An 18,327-nucleotide genomic window follows, 5' to 3' on the forward strand; every position below is an offset into this window, starting at 1 on the left:
TGGGAATAAATGGCAGCGTTGGCAGCACATGCTACATTGCGGCCTTCTCATACCCGGGCGTTCTGTGTGCCTCGTTACCGATGACATCATCAGTAATGTGGCAGAGGAACACCCAGGATTGAGAAAGCCGCGATGCAGCCTGTGCTGCCGACACTGCCATTTATTACCAGGTATTTCGGTCTCACGATCAGGGTTTGGATGGGAAGGAGAGATGAAAGGGTCGGGGTCCTGGGGGAGGGGGTGCGCGGCAGCAGGGGGGATGAGAGGGATAGAAAGATGCTGCATGAGGGGATGGGAGGAAGGGAAGGATAGGAGCTTCAAGGATTCTGCTGCACAAGGGATGGGAGGAAGGGAGGGATAGGAGCTTCAAGGGTTCTGCTGCACAAGGAATCTACTGCACAAGGGATGGGAGGAAGGGAGGAATAGGAGCCTCAAAAGTTCTGTTGCACAAGAGATAGGAAGGAGGGAGGGATAGAAGCTGCAAGGGTTCTGCTGCACAAGGGAAGGAATAGAAGTTGCAAGGGTTCTGCTGCAAAGGGAAGGAGGGATAGAAAGATACTGCACAAAGGGATGGGTAAGAGAGGAGGAAAGATGCTACGCATGTGGGGGAGAGAAAGGAAATAGAAAGAATTGGGGTGGAGGAGAGGAAGGGAGAGATGATCATTGTACATGAAAAAAAAAATAAGACCTAGTGCCTTTTTTGGGCCCAAAATTAATATAAGACAGTGTCTTATTTTCGGGGAAACACGGTGGATCTGACAACCAATCTGAATCCATGAGAATGATGTTTTTCTAAAGTCTTGTGATCCTGTGGAAGACCCTTCCTATCATGGGCCACGGAGTATAACAGCTCGCTCTGCGGCCACGGCTGACAAGTGTCTAAACCCAAATTTATGGGCTCAGACCTGCGACTGAAAAGTCTGTCCGCCTTCTTGTTTTGCGCTGTTGCTCCTATCGTGAAGGGAACCGCTCCGGACCTGGCTTCACTGTATCTTTTTGGAGGTTGAACCAGGATGAGAACTGGAGGCCTGATTTTGTCTGGGCCCTGAGAACCTCTGTCTGGACCCTGGAAGGATCTCAAAGGCTGTTGCTCCTGAATACTGCCAAAAACTCCTGGAGCCACAAAAATTAGTGCACTCTGAGCCTCTAGAAGTTCTGGGTCTGCTGTTGGGCAGAGAATTTGGTTGATGATCTGCTTCATTGGTCATGAGATTGTCCAGGCCCTTACCGAACACCATTTGTCTCTTGAAAGGGAGTCTGCTGAGAGTAGCCTTGGAGGTGGAGTTACCAGCCCATTGCCTGATCCAGAACATTCTGCAGGCTGAGATCAAATAAGCCAAAACTTTGCTCATGACTCTGATGATGTTGTACAAAGCATCCACCACATATTCCACCCCTGCTAATAATAGCTGGGTTAAAGGTTCGTTGCTTACCCGGCTCAAGACTCCGCAACCTGGTATGACAGACATGGGTCACAAAAGAAGTCTCTGTGGCTTCTTTGATTCCTAAGGCTAAAGCCTCAAACTGTCTTTTGAGAATCACTCTGCAATTCTACATATCCTTTAACACTAAGCCTCCCTCGCTTGGCAGAGACGTGCACTTGATAACCTGCGCTAGCAAGGAATCCACCTTGGGCTGAGCGAACAACTAGCGACACACCGGAGCCATCGAATACAGCCGAGTCACAGTTCAGGCCACTTTAAGGGACCCTTCAAGAGCATCCCAATGCTCCGTGACCAATACATTGATATCAGGATTCCAGGGAAAGGTAGAAGACTGGGCTTTCACTCCACTCAGGGGACCTGCTGGGAGTCCAAATTTAACTCCCGTAGAGAATCAGCAATAAGATCCAACAGAGCCAAGGGTTTGAACAGATGGAGGACCGTGGGATCATCCCCATAATTGAGGGCCACCACAGGGTCTAACACACATGCTGCACCTGTCTGCAACACTACATCTCCTGAGAGAGAGGTCACGCCCTGAGACAGCAAGGGCATAGTAAGAGATGCTTCATCTTCAGTATCTATGGGAAAGGTCCTCTAGATCCTGGCCTGCTACAGTCAATGTGGCAGACGCCCCCTAGGAGCCCCTGCCCCCTCATGCACCTTCAGAAGCACTGCCAGAGTTCCCTTTGAAATTACGGCTGTCCTGAAAGGCTCTCCATATCAAATTAACAAATTCCAGAGAAAGCATTGTACTAGGCAGCTTTGAGTCTCCTGAAGAGGACTCCAGCTTGCGTCTCTTGGGCTTCGCAGCCTCAATGTCCCAGCATTTAGGATGACTGCCATTCCAGGGCTCTGAAAGAAATATAGCCCCAACCAATGGGCTTCCCATCCATTCCTTGGCCCTACAGAGCAAATAGAAGGCTAAGCCAACCACTCGCACCACCCTTCACGTGCTGCAGGGTACGTGGGCGCTCTTCAGGCACCCATTCAGAGCAAACCTGGCATGAATTAGGGTCATAAGAACTGGAGGACTCCATCCCTGCCAGTTTTGAGGCAAAGCAAGGTGATTTGGAGCTTCTGGGGAGCTTTGAAAAAAAAAAAATTTAGGAAATCCAAGATGGCCGCTGCTGCAGCGTTTTGGTGCCAAAAAACAGCTCCAAAATGCTAAAATAGAACAAAACTAGCGATTTTAGAGGTGGGGGAAACATCAGGGAACAGGGAACATTTACAGACCCTACCTCTCCCCCCCTAAGAAGTAATCACTGCCTCAAACTGAATGTCCTTCCAGTGCTGAATATTTGGGCTGCCAGTCTGACCGGAGTCTGACTGAGCTTCCAACCCCCACAGACATGAAAATAGGGAAGGCGAAACACAACAAGCACCCTCGAGACCCCACTGAGCCCCCAATGGATGCCTAACAGCCTGCGTTCAAGCCTCTGCGATGTAGTAGGTGAGCAATGTTACAAGGGGAAACGGCCCCAAGCTAAAAAAAAAATGCTTCTGCAGGCTTGCCAACAGGCACCACAAGGGATCAGACCTCAGTCTGTTTCTCCTCTATGCAAGCAGAACTGTACCCTGGACTAGGGAAGCTCTTAACACTGAAATGAAGCAAAAAGATCACAAAAAGACCGAAAAACACCAACAAAAATAAAGAAATAATAAGCAGATCAGATCAGAAAGACTCCTTCAGGATTGTGTGCAGAAGGAAAAAACGGAAGGAGGCAGCAGAGCCCTCTGGTGAAGTAGGAGGGATTCAAAAGCTGGAGTGGATTCCTTCTGCACAGGCACTGGAATATTAACTGCCATCCAGAATGACCACAGCACAAATTTTACTTTCCTGCACAGAAAAATGCCTTTGTAATAAGAGCTGGGTAGCATAAAGAGGTAGACCCCAAAACCAACAGACAACGGTGAGAGCCTGGAGAAGGAGGAGGAGAGGAGAAGCCAAATATGTAGAAACTGACAAAGCACATTCAACTCAGGGAGCCCAAGGAACTAGACCAGGTGCAGTTGAAGCCAATGAAGGAGGTGCAAATCTTATTCTGCAGCCCATGGGAGGGCCAGCAAATAAACACCTGCTGCTCAATGGAATATTTCAAATATTTAGTGCCACAAGATCATATACTGTATGAGGAGGAGCAGAGCCATCTATGCAAACAAAAGAGCATAGGAGCCAACTTTTGAAAATGATTGGGGGTGCTCAACTCATAACTCACAACAAATGTCCTCTCACCCAGCAAAGGTAAAAAAAAAAAAAAAAAAACAAAATACATCTGGTAGCAAATAGTAGTGATGACCAGCCTGTATCTAAATGTCAAGAGCAGGGGCAGTAGACAAATCAAAAGCTAAGGTATTGCCACTCTCTCTTTCCCCTCCCAGTATGTCAGCATCATACTCTCTCTCTCTCTTTTTCCTTCCCTCCATTCAAGCCATATATAGCACTTTTCTCCAACCAGTTCCTCTTTTCCCTTAGCACATCTGCAACACACTCTATTCCCCCATTTTCCTTACAATTTCATCTCCCATCTCTCCTCCTGAATAGGCCTATTTTGATGCTTTATATTTGGAGGCAGGGAATTTAACTGCTTTTGGCCTACTCTACTCCCTAAATCTTTTTAACCTGTTCTGCTTCTCATTTCCCCTTTTCCCAGCCTTCTATTTCCCTCCACTCCCCAGCAAGGCCCAATGCACTTTTCCCTAGCTAGTTGGCATTCCATACGGGTTTGGCCCAACCATCCCTTTATTGATTCTCATTTCTCACTCTCCTCTACAAGTGAGACTTTCTTTTCTTTATACATTTAACTCATCTTCAATTTGTGACTTCTCATCGACCACAGGCTTAGATCATTTCCTTGCTCTGTTCTCCGTGACTCCAGGCACATTCCTGTTTTCTGGAACTGGTTCCTCATCCCCTTTTGCACTGCAGTAGTAACCCTGGCACTCACAGATTCCAGACCAATGGCCACCTTTCTGCTGTTTCTTTGCCACATGCTCACCCTTAGAAGCCCAGCAAGGATCATAGTTCAAAACCTGAAAGATTACATGCTGATTGGGAGAACATGTTCTAGCAGCCCAAGGCATAGAAAAAAAATTTGCACTCAGGCTAAGTCACTGTGTTCTAGGCTGCCTGAAGGATATTGCTCTAGTAGCCAAGGAACAAACATCAGCTGAGTTGAGACCTGGGAGGTGGCTGCAGAGTTTTACCAAGAGTAAAGAGGGGATTCAAAAATTAAGCAAGAAGAAAGTCAGGGAGCCAATCCAGGAACCACACAAAGTTTGTGAGACAGCAAGTCCTGGCTTCTCCTCATCCCCAACACTGTCAATGATCTCCTGCCACCTTTTCTTGCTGCTGTGCTACTTCTAAAGGCATAAACAGTCCACTGCCCCCAAAATTTCAACCTCCTGTGGGATATAATGGGAAAATAAAGTTTGACTATTTTTAAGGAATGGGAACGGTGTTGTCTCCTTTCTCCCTCAGTTCAATCCCTCACCACAGCCCTCTCAATATCAGAGCTGTCTAGAGAAAGTAAGCTTTAAAACTTCCTCCCCTTTTCTTATTCTTCTACTGAAATACCTCATTAAGAACACAGAACATAAGAATAGCCTTACTGGATCAGACCAGTGGTCCATCAAGCCCAGTAGCCCGTTCTCACAGTGGCCAATCCAGGTCACTAGTACCTGGCCAAAACCCAAGGAGTAGCAATATTCCATGCTACCGATACAGGGCAAGTAGTGGCTTCCCCCATGTCTTTCTCAATAACAGACGATGGACTTTTCCTCCAGGAACTTGTCCAAACCTTTCTTAAAACCAGCTATGTTATCCACTCTTACCACATCCTCTGGCAACGTGTTCCAGAGCTTAACTACTCTTGAGTAAAAAAAAAAAAAAATTTCCTCCAATTGGTTTTAAAAGTATATCCCTGTAACTTCATCAAGTGTTCCCTAGTCTTTGTAATTTTTGACAGAGTGAAAAATCGATCCACCTGTACCCGTTCTTCTCCACACAGGATTTTGCAGACTTCAATCATATCTCCCCTCAGCTGTCTCTTTTTCAAAGCTGAAGAGCCCTAACTATTTTAGTCTTTCCTCATACAAGAGGAGTTCCATCCCCCTTTATCATCTTGGTCACTCTTCTTTGAACCTTTTCTAGCACCACTATATCTTTCTTGAGATAAGGAGACCAAAATTGAACGTAATACTCCAGATGAGGTCGCACCATGGAACGATACAGAGGCATTATAACATTCTTAGTCTTGTTAACCATCCCTTTTTTAATAATTCCTAGCATCCTGTTTGCTTTTTTGGCCACCACCGCACATTGGGCGGAAATTTTCATCATATTGTCTACAATAACACCCAGATCCTTTTCTTGGGTGCTAACCCTAAGATGGACCCTAGCAACTGGTAACTGTGATTTGGGTTATTTGTCCCAATGTGCATCACTTTGCATTTGCCCAAATTAAATTTCATCTGTCATTTGGACACCCAGTCTTCCAATTTCCTAAGGTCTGACTGCAATTTCTCACAATCCGCATGCGTTTTAACAACTTAGTAATATTATATCTCACACCCAGTGATTTCTGAGCTCGCTCAGTTGTGGAGAGTGGCTGATAGATTTGAACAGTAAGCACAAAAATCTAAAAATTGTCTTTTTGTTGCTTGTTCTTTTTCTTCCAGTCTCACCCCTCTTGCTACCTCCATACCTTTCTTTACCACTTAGTGCTTCTTCCCTGCAACCTGATTTTTTCTGAGAATCATTTTCTTAGCCAATCTCCCTTATCAGCCCCCTCTTTGAATCCCACACAATTCCTCTCCCAGTCTTCATTTCTTCTTCTCTTTGTATCACAGCCAGTACCCCCTCCTCCAGCTTACATTCACTTCAGCTGTTCTCTCTTTCAAAGCTCACATCTCTTTTTCTCTCACAACCTGGCTCTCCTCTCTCTCCTCTACTCCCTGCTATCAGCTCATTGCTAAGACATTACCTAGCTAACCAATAGGCTGCACAGGGAGGCAGGACCAGTAGCTTAGGACAGTGCTCTTCAACCTTTTTACACCTATGGACCAGCAGAAATAAAACAATTATTTTGTGGACCAGCAAACTACTAAGACTGAAATAAAACCCACTATCCTCTGCATCCTTGTCCCTTTGTACTCCTGTGATCAGTATTGCCCTTCTGTGTCACCATCCCTTCTCCATTCAGCATTCCCCCCTCTGTGTCTGTACTTCTTAATCTGGGCATCATCTCTCTATTCTTTTCTGCCCAGAGCCCAGGCCCCCCACCCTTGTATGCCTTCCTTGCTCTCCCATTGCTGTTAGCATCTCTCCCTCCCTGAGTCCACTGTTCCATGTCCACCAATTCACTCTCTCTGCTCCCTTCTCCACTGCCCTCCCCACAGTCCAGCACGATCTCTCCTTCTCCCTCCCTCCAGGTCCAGTAGCAGCTCTCCCTTTCTTTTCCTCTGTCCAGCAGCAGCTCCCCCTTCACTATCCTCCACTTCCAGTCCAATGTGGCAACTCCCCTGACCAGCAGAAGCAGTGCCCCCTTCCCCTCAACCAGCTCTAGCTCTCCTTCCCCCTTTCACCCTACCAGCAACAATTCCCCTTTCCACCTCCAACCAGTGGCAACAGCACCTTCCCTTACCCGGACTAGCAGCAGACTAGCAGCAGCTGTGTTTTAACTTGCCTGCAGCAGTGTCAGTAGCATCAGCACAACGATTCACTAAGGCAGCCTTGGGTCCTTTGATGGGTCGCAACCGCCTCTGAGGAAAGAGGACGTTAGATCATCAGAGGCGGGCCGCGACTCAGCAAAAGCCCCAAGGCTAAGTGAATCACTGCGCTAAAGCTACTGGCACTGCTGCAGGCAAGTTAGAATACTGAAAGCTGCCGGGAGGGGAGGGGAGGAAGCCACTGTTAGTCTAAAGGCTGGGAAGAGAGCCACTGCTATTCCGGGGTTGTGGGGAGGGGAGAAGAAAGCAAACATCGGCTGCTGCACAGCAGGGAGGGAGACACGTTGGTACCGCTGATCTCCTCGGGCCCAAGGCACGTGCCAGCAGGAAATTTTTGCCGACCAGCAGTTGAACACTTGCTTAGGAGACATCAACCTTCTGTCCTGCAGCCTATTGGCTGGCTAAGGACTGTCTGACCAATGGTGTCTCCTAAGCCATTAGTCCTGCCTCCTTTGCAGCTTTTTTGAAGGTCATTTGTGATTGGTCCATTGTGCCCCAGCTGAACCAATGAAAATTCAGTAAGTGTTTTTTTTCCTTATCATCTCTGCACCTCTCAGCCCAGTTCCCACAGCTTCAGTTCTGTACATATTACAAGTTCCTACTTCCTGCTGTAAGACAAACTGGAATCTTTAGGGCAGGTGGGAACTTGCACTTGAATTTTTCTTGCTCTGTGGAAGAGCCTGAAAAGTGCCTTTTGACTTGCTGCCTTTGAGTCTGGGGTGGGAAGTGTATAAGGAGGCATAGGAAAGGCAAGCCTTGGGTGGCAAGGGGAAAGCGATCACATTTTGTCAGAAGGGAGAGGATGAGATTGGTGTGAATGAAGAGAAACAGAGAAAAGTGAATGCAAATTAAGACCATATAGCCTATCCATCCATATCTTAGAGATCCTCTGCGGTTGTCCCAAGCTTTCTTGAATTCAGATACTGTACAGGCTTCATCTTCACTACTCTTTCCAAAGAGAAGCATTTCATCAGGTTACTCCTGAGTCTATCCCCTCAATCCAGAGCTTGCTTTCAGTTGAGCCTCACCTCCTGTGCAATTATGCCATGGAGGTTTGTATCATATTGCCTGTGTGTCAGATGCATATCGCACATCTACTGTCCAAACCAGTATTAAGAAATAAGGATAGTGAAGGGGACCTTGGAAACTAGAGCAACAGTGTCTGATTCATTCAGCAGTCCATGCTTTTGTGACTGTTTAAATAATATTTGCTTGTCCAGGGCATTGACAGAAGATCCTTATTTCAGATAAGCATTCCATATAGTCAGCGAGGGCAAACAGGGCAGCTGCCTTGGGCCCCACAGCTAAAGGGAGCCCCGCGGTCCGGAAGTCTCTTCCTTTTGTAGGGGCTTCTCCCTCCCTTCCCCCTTTGTAGGGACATCTCCCTCCCTTCCCCTCACCTTTGTGGTGCTTTTCAAACCAGTTTTCTCTTGCAGAGGGGCCCTGATGCAACACACAGGTGCCCGGAAGCAGCACGTGGTTGCCCGGAAGCTTCTTCTCTGACGTGATCTGTCACAAACAGGAAGTTGCATCAGAGGAGAAGCTTTGGGGCAGCCATGTGCAACTAGTTAGAACAGCTGCTGCATCAGGGCCCCTCTGAGAGAGAAAACTTTGGTTTTAAAAAGCATCCACAAAGTTGAGGGGAAAGGAGGGAGATGGCCCAACAAGAAGAAGAGGTTGAGTGGTGCTTTAGGTTTATTTTGTGGAAAATGAGGGGGACAGATGCTGGATGCAAGGGAGGGGGGTGAGAGAGGAGAGCAGATGCTGAATGGGAGAGAAAGAGATAGCGGTGAGTACACACTGAATAGAAGTGGTGAGGAATGGAGGTAGATACTAGATGGAAGTTGGAGGAGAGTGAGAGGGGGCAGATGCTGGATAGAAGTGGGGGGAGAGAGAATAAAGGGCACATGCTGGATTGGGGAAGAGAATATAGTTAGATACTGGAAGGGGTGAGGGAAAGAGGTGACAAGCTATAGGTAGACACAATGAAAAGAGGGAAATTGAAATCTGGATAGTAAGAAAGAATTTAATCTACACAGAGGCAGAAAATAAATTGAGAAGAAAGACCAGAGAAGAAGGGGAAGGGAGAGGAGACGGAGAGATGCCAGAGCATGGGGGTAAGGGAAGAAGACAGAAATCAGATCTGAGGGGAGGAAAGGAGGAGAGAGATATGCTAAAATCTGCTGGGAGGGAGGGAGAGATGGAAGGGAAGAAGACAGATGCCACACCATGGGGGGAGTGGAGGAAAGAAGATGGATGCCAGACCAATAGGGAGGGAGAGATGGAAGGGAAAGGCAGACAGTTTCTGGAAAAGGCATAGAAAGTGATCAGATGCCATATGGAAGAGGCAGAGAGGACAGACAGTGGATGCAAGGAACAGAATGCTGAGAATATGAGGAAAGCAGAAACCAGACAACAAAGGTAGAACACATTTTCTATTTATTTTATTTATTTTTTTGCTTTAGGACAAAGTTGTATTGTAGCTGTGCTGATAAACATTTATAAATAGAAAAAGGAAATAAGGTGATCCTTTTTACTGGACTAATTTTAACACATTTTTGACTAATTCAGAGACCAATACCCCCTTTCCTTAGGTCAGGACAGGGATACTAGTGTAAGCAGTATACTTTACTGACCTGAAGAAAGAGGTTTAGACCTCTGAAAGCTAACTGAGAAATGTATTAGTCCAATAAAATGTCAGGCACTAAATTTTCTTCCCGCCATGCCCCATGCCTCCTACCCAAATGCAAAATATAAATACCTAAGTTGGTGGGTTTCCCAAAGCCCTGCCGGCTGAAGAAGACCTCTTTCTCTAGTTCAGCGGCCAGATCTCTTCAAGCTCTACAGCTTGTGACAGCTCAGAGACACTGCCGCTAGCTACAGAGCTTGGAGATTATTGCTTCCAGACTGGCAGGGTTTTGGGATCCCCACCAGCCACAGCAAGGGAAATGGCTAATTTCAGGTGGACCTGGGCCTAGGATCCCTGTATGTTCAGTACAGAAAGAAGTGCATATCTGTTTTTATTTCTCCAGTGTTGTAATACTTGCTGAGCTTAATTTTTTGGGGTTCCCAGTTCAATTTCTATTTGTGATCCTTTGGTAAAAGTCTTTCTGTGTTTGTATGTAAAGAAGTAATTTCAAGTTGTTTTATGTGTGGTGGGGATATGGGGGTGGGTGGGTTATGTATGGTAGTAATGGGAGGTGAGGAAATTGGGGGGGGGGGAAGTACAGAGAGAAGAGAGGATCAGGGGCCCCCTCCTTAATTTCTGACCTGGGCCCCAGCATATCAAAAACCAGCCTTGCATATGATTTTCAGGCTGCAGAAGTCCGATCACATAACCCCTTCCTACCGACTCCTGCACTGGCTGCCAATGGAGGCACGTACGAAGTTCAAGCTGGGATGTCTCTGCTTCAAGGTATTATCTGGCCTAGCCCCTAAATACATAACAGACCTCTTCTCATTCTCAACCAACAGAGAGAAGAACACACCTGAAATTCGTTTCCCCACCGGCTAGAGGATGCAAATATAAGAGCTACCATCAACAACTTCTATCGAATCAAGCAGCCTTATGGGGCAAAGACTTAGAAAAACTAATTACACACACAAACAACTATGGTGAATTTAGAAAACACCTAAAAACATTCCTGTTCTCGAAATACCTAGGTAATGATTCTGGACAATAGCCCCCTTCGTAATCCCACCCAGATCTGATCTTGTAAACTGTTAACCTCTGATCTCTAACTATGATTGCTCCATTCAATTTATGGAATGTCTCTAATTCACTGTAAATCGCACGGAACTTCACGGTCCTGCAGTATATAAACTGTTGCTATTATTATCACTGTTGTTACTATCTGATGTTCTCAGCTATACTCTGTAAGTCGCTGTCTGTACAGTTTCTCTTTGTTGTGAACCGCCTAGAAGTCGCAAGATTGTTGGCAGTATATAAGAATAAAGTTATTATTATTATTATTATCTTGTACAGGTCCCTGCTGAACTTTTTTCCATTGCTTTGTTTGGATATGAATGACAGAAATGTTTTTTTGCAGTTCGAAAGCTGTTACAACACAGATTAAATGTGGACTGAAGTAGAGCGCTTCTTTGTTATAGATAGAGATTTGTGTTCTGATGTCCCCTTCACTAGACGTATTTATCAGTGCTCAGTTTGGACAATAACCCCCATATTCTATGAGGGTAAATCAAAAAGTAAAGGCAAAATATATTTAATGGCTTTAATAGAAGTAACTGTGAGCAACTGATCATATCATTTTCCCACATAGTCCTGACATGTATATACTGGACATCTGGAGGATTCAACTGGACTCTACAGACCTAGATTTTCACTTGTGTATACTGGACACTATGCTGGAAACTACAGACATATTTTCCCATAGCCAAGCCCAGCCTGTACCTTGCTTCAGCCTGTTTGCAATGCTAACAATGATGTTCTGGTTTCCCTGCTGGGAGAATATCATCCCTTCAAGGTTATGCTGACCTGTTATCACTGCTATATGACTTCATAAACTTCATATGCCAGACACCCAAGAAAGCCATACATCGTTTATAATGAGCAAGGAGCTCTGCTCATGTGGGTGTAACGAGATGAAAGAACTTGGTACCAAACCATGGGTTTCCTGTCTCCCAACCAAGTTATGGGAACCAGACAGCTGGATTGCTGAAAGGTCATCTTTGCCAACTTTTCATCTTACAAGGACACCAGCTCGAATATGCACAATAACACCTCTAATTAGCAGCTGTATGTCTACGTGCTGAAAGAAGGACGTTCAGCAACAGTTCTCTGTTTCTGTAAGGCCCCCCTTTTACTGGGGGGGGGGGTGGAGGTGAGAGAGAGGCGTGGACGATAGGGAAGAGTTAGCTGTACATTATTTTTATGTACCAATAGGGAATTACATAACCAGAATTCGGGGATGGACTTTCTTGGGACAAAGGAAGAATTGCTCTGTATAAAAACCACGTACATTCTAGAAAAAGCCAGAGAGATTCACTTACTTATGCTACGGGGAACTGCTAGCCCCCTGCTAAGCATATGAGTGCAAATTCTTCTCTCCATTGCATATTCTGAACTGACAATACATTTTTTTTAGATATGTCTTTGCTGCTGTAATACTTATAGTTTTTCTACTAACAATAAACAAATATTGTCTGTTTTGGAAGATACAATGCCGTCTTGTAGTTATTCCAATGAGGTCAGCAAAGCAGCCTTTTTATCTCAGTCCCTATGTAAGACGATGCATTTGTTGTATTGTTCAATTAGCTTCTGCATTCCTGCAGAGAAGTTTTTCAACTGCTCCCAAAGCCAGACAAGCACCACTTCCTTTACTCCATTATGCTGTGTCTTTTGTTCTCTGGGTCACAGTGATGCACCCATGTCTCGTCACTGGTGACAATTCTTCATCCCATCTCAGGAACTGGGTCGCAACCTCCACACACTATTGCTTGTGCAGATCAGTAAGCTGTTTGGGAAACCGTTGTGCACAGACTTCCCTGTATCCCAAGTCAGATCCATAACCGATATCCAAACTTGCAGCCAATTGAGACACCGTTATCTGTTGGTCTTCTTAATCAAGGCATCCGTCCAGTCAGCGTGCTCTTGTACACGCGATGTTGATGGGCAACTAGAATGGCCTTCGTCGGTTATGCCTGTTCTTCCCGCTTTAAACCTTTTTACTCATTCATAAACCTTTTGTTGATTCATGGTGCTATGTCCTTACTGAGTCAATATCAGACGGTGAATTGCCACAGGTTTCACTATTTTCTGAAGATTGAGCGGTGGGCTATTACGTTCAAGTCTAAACTTAACACTGGTAAAATTAATCTGCTGCTGTTTTGCACTCGTTATGTCCAGACGTTTGAAGAGCTTTTAATTTTGGGAAGGACTTTTATGTTAAATGCTTGTTTTTATTGTGGGTTTTTTTCTGAATGTTTTGTACTTGGGTTTTGGTCTTTTGTACACCATTATGGACTGTTTGGGATATGTGCAGTGTATAAATAAACATTTGCATTTGTATGAAGCATTTTCCAGCAGCAATTGTTTGGGCTATTTTTTGGGCTATTCTGAGCATGTTGGGCTACTTTTTGCCATGAGTTTGGATGGAAACTTTTTTGCCATCTGGCAACTCTGCAGCTTTTCTTCTTGTTTTCTCTCCTGTTGCTCTACATTAGAAAGATTTCAGCTCTGATTTCTGGCAGTGCTGGAAAGAATATTGAGGGTGCTCTACCACCCAGAGCTGGTGTCTGTCATTGAGAGAGGGAGAAGCAGAAGAGACTGTCCCTAACCTGTGACAGAAGTCTGGAAAGGAAGAGAAGCCAATATGCCGATTGACAAAAGAGCCAATAATATTAGAAGCTTACATTAAGTATCAACACTATGAGTGGAGTCCTCAACATGCAATTGATCAGTCCTCCAAAAAAAACTTTGTCCTGCCCTGTTCCACCTACAGCAGATTGGAACTGGACCCATCTGGACTTGTAGAAGACAAGGGTTAATATTTTGGGCCCCATTCTTTTTTCTCTTCCCACCTATTTTGGTTTTTACCAACCTAATTCCAAGCACATCCCCTTTCAATATCCGCATTCCTTCCCCTCCCCAACCCCTATGGCATGAATATCACTGATGCAGCCTCTTGTGCTGTGCGGAGAGGGAGAAGAGGTCCCAATGACCTGCTAACTGCCACACCAACTCATCTAAGAGCACATGGTTTTGCAGCTCTTTTTGTGAGACTTGGACCCATGGCAGCAGGATGTGTTTAAAATGGGGTAAGTGAAGAATAAAATGAGAAGGCAGCCTGGAGAAGAAACAGCTCAGGGGAGATATGATAGAGGTCTATAAAATACTGAGTAGAGTGGAACAAGTAGATGTGAATCGCTTATTTATCCTTTCCAAAAAGTATTTCTTCATTCAACAGGTAATAAAACTCTGGAATTTGTTGCCAAAGAATATAGTGAAAGCAGTCAGCTTAGCAGGGTTTTAAAAAGGCTTGGATAATTCTCTAAAAGAGAAGTCCATAATCTATTATTAAGATGACTTGGGGAAATCCACTGCTTATTCTTAGGATAAGCAGCATAAATCTGCTTTCTCTCCTTGGGATCTTGTCAAGTATTTTTGACCTGGTTTGGTCACTGTTGGAAACAGGATACTGGGCTTGATGGACCTTGAGTCTGTCCCATTATGGCAGGGGTATCAAAGTCCCTCCTCGAGGGCCGCAATCCAGTCGGGTTTTCAGAATTTCCCCAATGAATATGCATGAGATCTATTTGCATGCACTGCTTTCGTTGTAAGCTTTCGATCTCATGCATATTCATTGGGGAAATCCTGAAAACCTGACTGAATTGCAGCCCTCAAGGAGGGACTTTGACACCCCTGCAGTATGGCAACTCTCATGTTCTTGACAGCACCACTGTTAGAACAAAATAATAAAAGAAAATATTGGACTGGAATTTAGGATAACTTACAACAATAGTGTTTTTTTCCAAATATGCATCTTGTGCACAGAATTTTGAATATTTGTGCCCAAATGTTCCTCAGGAGTAGGCATTCTCTGTTCACATGCACAATTTCTACAGTATTCATATACACACAAATCAGAAATGAGAAAGGCAATGTCAAGCTCAGCTATAAATTTGATTCTGTTACATTTTATACATGTTCTTTTCAATGGAAAAAAAAATTCTCCCCATCTTTCACTATTCCATGTAATTGTCAAGGAGGGAGTCACTTACTTAATAATTTTGCAAGTGGGGGGTGGGGGGAGGACTTTCCACACAAACATGTTTTTTTTCCTTCCAGCACAAACCTCTTCAAAAAGCAAAATTACTACAGGGTTTGATGAACACCCTATGACCTCTAGTTATCATTGACCTTTACAACTGTGTAATTAGTGGTCACATTAACACACTTGTTTCGTACTGCTGATCGGTCACTGACAAAATTTCTTAACCTGGTTGATCTTACTCTCCTGTAACAAAATATTAGCATGCTAAAGTTCTGATACCTCCAATTTTGCTTTCAAAAGTGAAAATGGGTCTAATTTCTGAGCATAGGACACTTGGACCCAAGCTAAGTCTCTCTTCCTCTGTCCAAAGCACCTAGGAAGAGGGGTAACATACTATGAAACCGTCACTCAACTGCCTCACAAGAAAGAGGCTCCTGGCAAGATTGATTCTGCAGACGAGTTACACTGATCACGTTTGCAAAAACAGAGAACTGCATCTTGAGAAGGCCCTGCATATTGGAAATAATCTTCATCCTGTGGAAAAGAATCCTGTCAATCCTGCAAGATGACTGATTTTCCTGCACCATCTTTACTCTTCATGCGTCTGAGTCCAGGAGCAAATCAGAGTCCTCTCTACCGCAAGATATGTCCCTCCCCACCCATTGGCGTAGCGAGGATGGGAGACACCTGGGGGGGATGCCCCCTCCCCCTCTTCTCCGCCCCCTCCACTCCTCTACCCCCTTGTTGCACATGCATCCCCTTTCCTTTCCTCCAGACCTGTTTAGCTTCCCTGGTGCGAGCAACATCTCCAACTTGCTGCCTGCGCTGGCTCTGGGAAGAAGTTTGGAGGGGGGAGGAAGAGAGGTGCCAGCGCCCGGGGTGGTCCACCTACCCTGACCCCCCCCTTCCCTTACTATGCCCCTGTCCCCACCTACTTAACAGCAGCAGGGTAAGTAGACACTTTAACACAAGGTTAACAGTTGAAGAAAATATTCCTCTCTGTGCCTCTAATGTTTAGGAAGCCTCAAAAAAGCTAAACCTCTAAAATAGTTATGAAGGAAACTTAAAATGAATAGCCACTTTTACCGGTCAATTATCAGCCCCTTGAAGGACTGCAAAAGCAGTTTACTTTGGGGGAAGAGAGGAAAGGACCCTCTCCAAAAGATTTCATGAGCAGGAGGCCCTAAAATTTTGCTTGTTTTTTTTAGTTTCTTTTGGTAATGGATGCTTTCCCCCTTTTTTTCTGCTTCCTTCCTTTATTATTTTGTTTGAGGCTTATTTTGGTGATATTCTTCCCTCTGTGCCTCCCTATCCGGCACTAGTTTCCCCATTTCTTTCCCCTCCCTCCAGCTCCAGAATCAATGTCCCTTCCCTGCCCCTGTCCAGTATTAAAATTTCCCCACATCCTTTTCTCCTGGTCCTAGCTGTGCCTTTACCCCTCTCCTGTTTCTCTCATTCCCAGTTTTTCCAGCTGTTAAAGTACCCCTTAAGACTCCAGCGATAGCAGGGCATGCAGGTCAACAAAGACTAAAGCAGACAATGGAAGCCACTAACTGCTGCCAGCTCCCACCATGAACATTTACATTCCAGTGAGAGGGGAGGAGAGACAAGGGTTGATGCAAAAAGCAGTATGGTACAGCTACTGACTGAATGGTTTCTACCACAAGCTTTCCACAAAACATAATCCATAGGATGCAGCATGCAAATTACTGCTACATTAAAATCAAGGCAGTTATCTGCAGCTCAATGGAAAATGACCCTGTGTCTGCATTCCTGTCAGTATGTGAGTAAGTGACTGGCTCAGGCACGAAAAGGAACGGGCACGTTTAAAAAAACAAAAAAGAAAGGCCACTGGCAAAATATGTATACACATACACCCCCTGATATGACTCCCCAAAATCTCTGGTGTCTAATGGCAACTCCCCTTCCCTGACCAACCCAACTCCCTACCGACAATAAAATCCTTTCCCAAGCCCTCCCTTATACTGACTTTAAGAATAATTCTCTTGCATTTAATGGTGAGCTAACTTCCCTGCTCAACTTACTGCTGCAGCATTCATTGGTTAACTTTTCCACCTACCCCTCATTAACCATGCATTACAGCCTGCAGTTGCTTCCTGTATTTACCCCTCAAGCAGGAGCAATACTCAACTCCTACCTCCAGCGGCACAATCTTGAAAAATGGCAGTGCCTAACCCCGTGCAATGCATCCTAGGATGTACTGCGTGGTAATTCTACCACATAAGGGAATTTTTGCCTTATTTGGCAGTCTGCACACAAACTGTCACATAAGGGAAAAATCCCTTATTTGGTAGACTTAGCCTGACTGGTTCATCCCAGAATGCACCATGTGGTCAGGTGCTGCCAATTTTTAAGATAGCAATGCTAGAAGCACGAGCACATGTGCATCGCTCCTGCCTCTTTTAAAATATGCCTTGGGACAAGGGTCTTCTGAGAGTGGGTAAAAGGGCAACCTAGACTCCAGGGATTTGAATTTAAGTCTGAAAAAGAAGATGAGGCACTAAGCACCAGGGAATTTTTTTGAAATTGGGGGTCAGGGGGGTCAAGTCAGGTGGATTGGGAGGGGAGAGGCCCACTAGACACTAAGGACCAATGTAAAAAGCTATCGGGCAGGGGGATTGGGTTGGGGTTAAAGGTATTCTGCTAGCCACTCAATCAACTATGCTGCCCCTGAACTTGTTGAAAAAAAGAAAGAATCACCTTGTGTGCAAGTCAAAACCTATTTCTTCTCTGTATTACTGCAAAGTTGGTAATGATTGTATTCCCATTCATTTTAATGCAGTGTGCGGTCATGCTTACTGCGCAAGTTAAAACATCAGCACTCAGCCCTTTTTTGCACTGCTCAGCCATTAACTTTCACATGAACTCTACAGTTTTGCTTCAGGTAGCTTTCTACAACGGCTCCAGTGTCCGTTGCAGCTGGAGCTCTTGTTCCACTTCCTCTGCAACCACTTTATTCCAAGGCAGGAAGGAGCCACTGAAACTGGAAGGAGAGCAAGTGTGCCTGCTGCAAAAAGCTGTTTCAGGGTCCAATGGTTTTTCCAGACAAGACTGAGCCACACTCCATAGCTTCTCCACCCCTGTTTTAGAATCTCAGCTGTAAGCACGCATCAACTGCATTATCAAACGCACCTGGCTGGGGCAAGTCTAAAATTAAGCATTTGTGGTTGTCATGCAGGAAACCTGGAGTTCCATTCTTGAGCATTTTCCTACACCCTTGGCCAGCTGGGGTGGGACACAGCAAAGCAGCATTCATGACACCTGAAATCCCAAAACATGAATTGTTAACGTGTTTTGCTATTATTCACACCCTAGCCAGGTATTCTTCCTCTCCCCGCTTCCCCTTTTCAAGGGCATCTGACAGGTTTTACAAACCATCAGCAAGCTATAGCAGGAATGCT

The 18,327-nt window shown here is 45.2% G+C and overlaps 1 protein-coding gene across 5 annotated transcripts in view; it reads right to left on the minus strand.

The window, feature by feature from the left end:
• CNOT6L (CCR4-NOT transcription complex subunit 6 like) overlaps positions 1-18,327 on the minus strand; it is a 188,195-nt gene that overhangs the window by 115,331 nt on the left and 54,537 nt on the right. For 2 of the 5 annotated variants that reach the window (XM_033963321.1, XM_033963330.1), the window contains exon 2: positions 18,059-18,187. The exons of 2 other annotated variants lie outside the window; for them this stretch is intronic. In XM_033963321.1, the coding sequence (XP_033819212.1) occupies positions 18,059-18,087 (29 nt within the window). In that variant the 5' untranslated portion in view covers positions 18,088-18,187. Of the gene's footprint in view, positions 1-17,626; positions 17,649-18,058; positions 18,188-18,327 lie in introns of those variants that run through there. One more of the 5 variants, XM_033963368.1, reaches the window with a different exon arrangement.

Source organism: Geotrypetes seraphini, chromosome 1, assembly GCF_902459505.1.
Source record: "Geotrypetes seraphini chromosome 1, aGeoSer1.1, whole genome shotgun sequence".
In the NCBI taxonomy this organism is placed as follows: domain Eukaryota; kingdom Metazoa; phylum Chordata; class Amphibia; order Gymnophiona; family Dermophiidae; genus Geotrypetes; species Geotrypetes seraphini.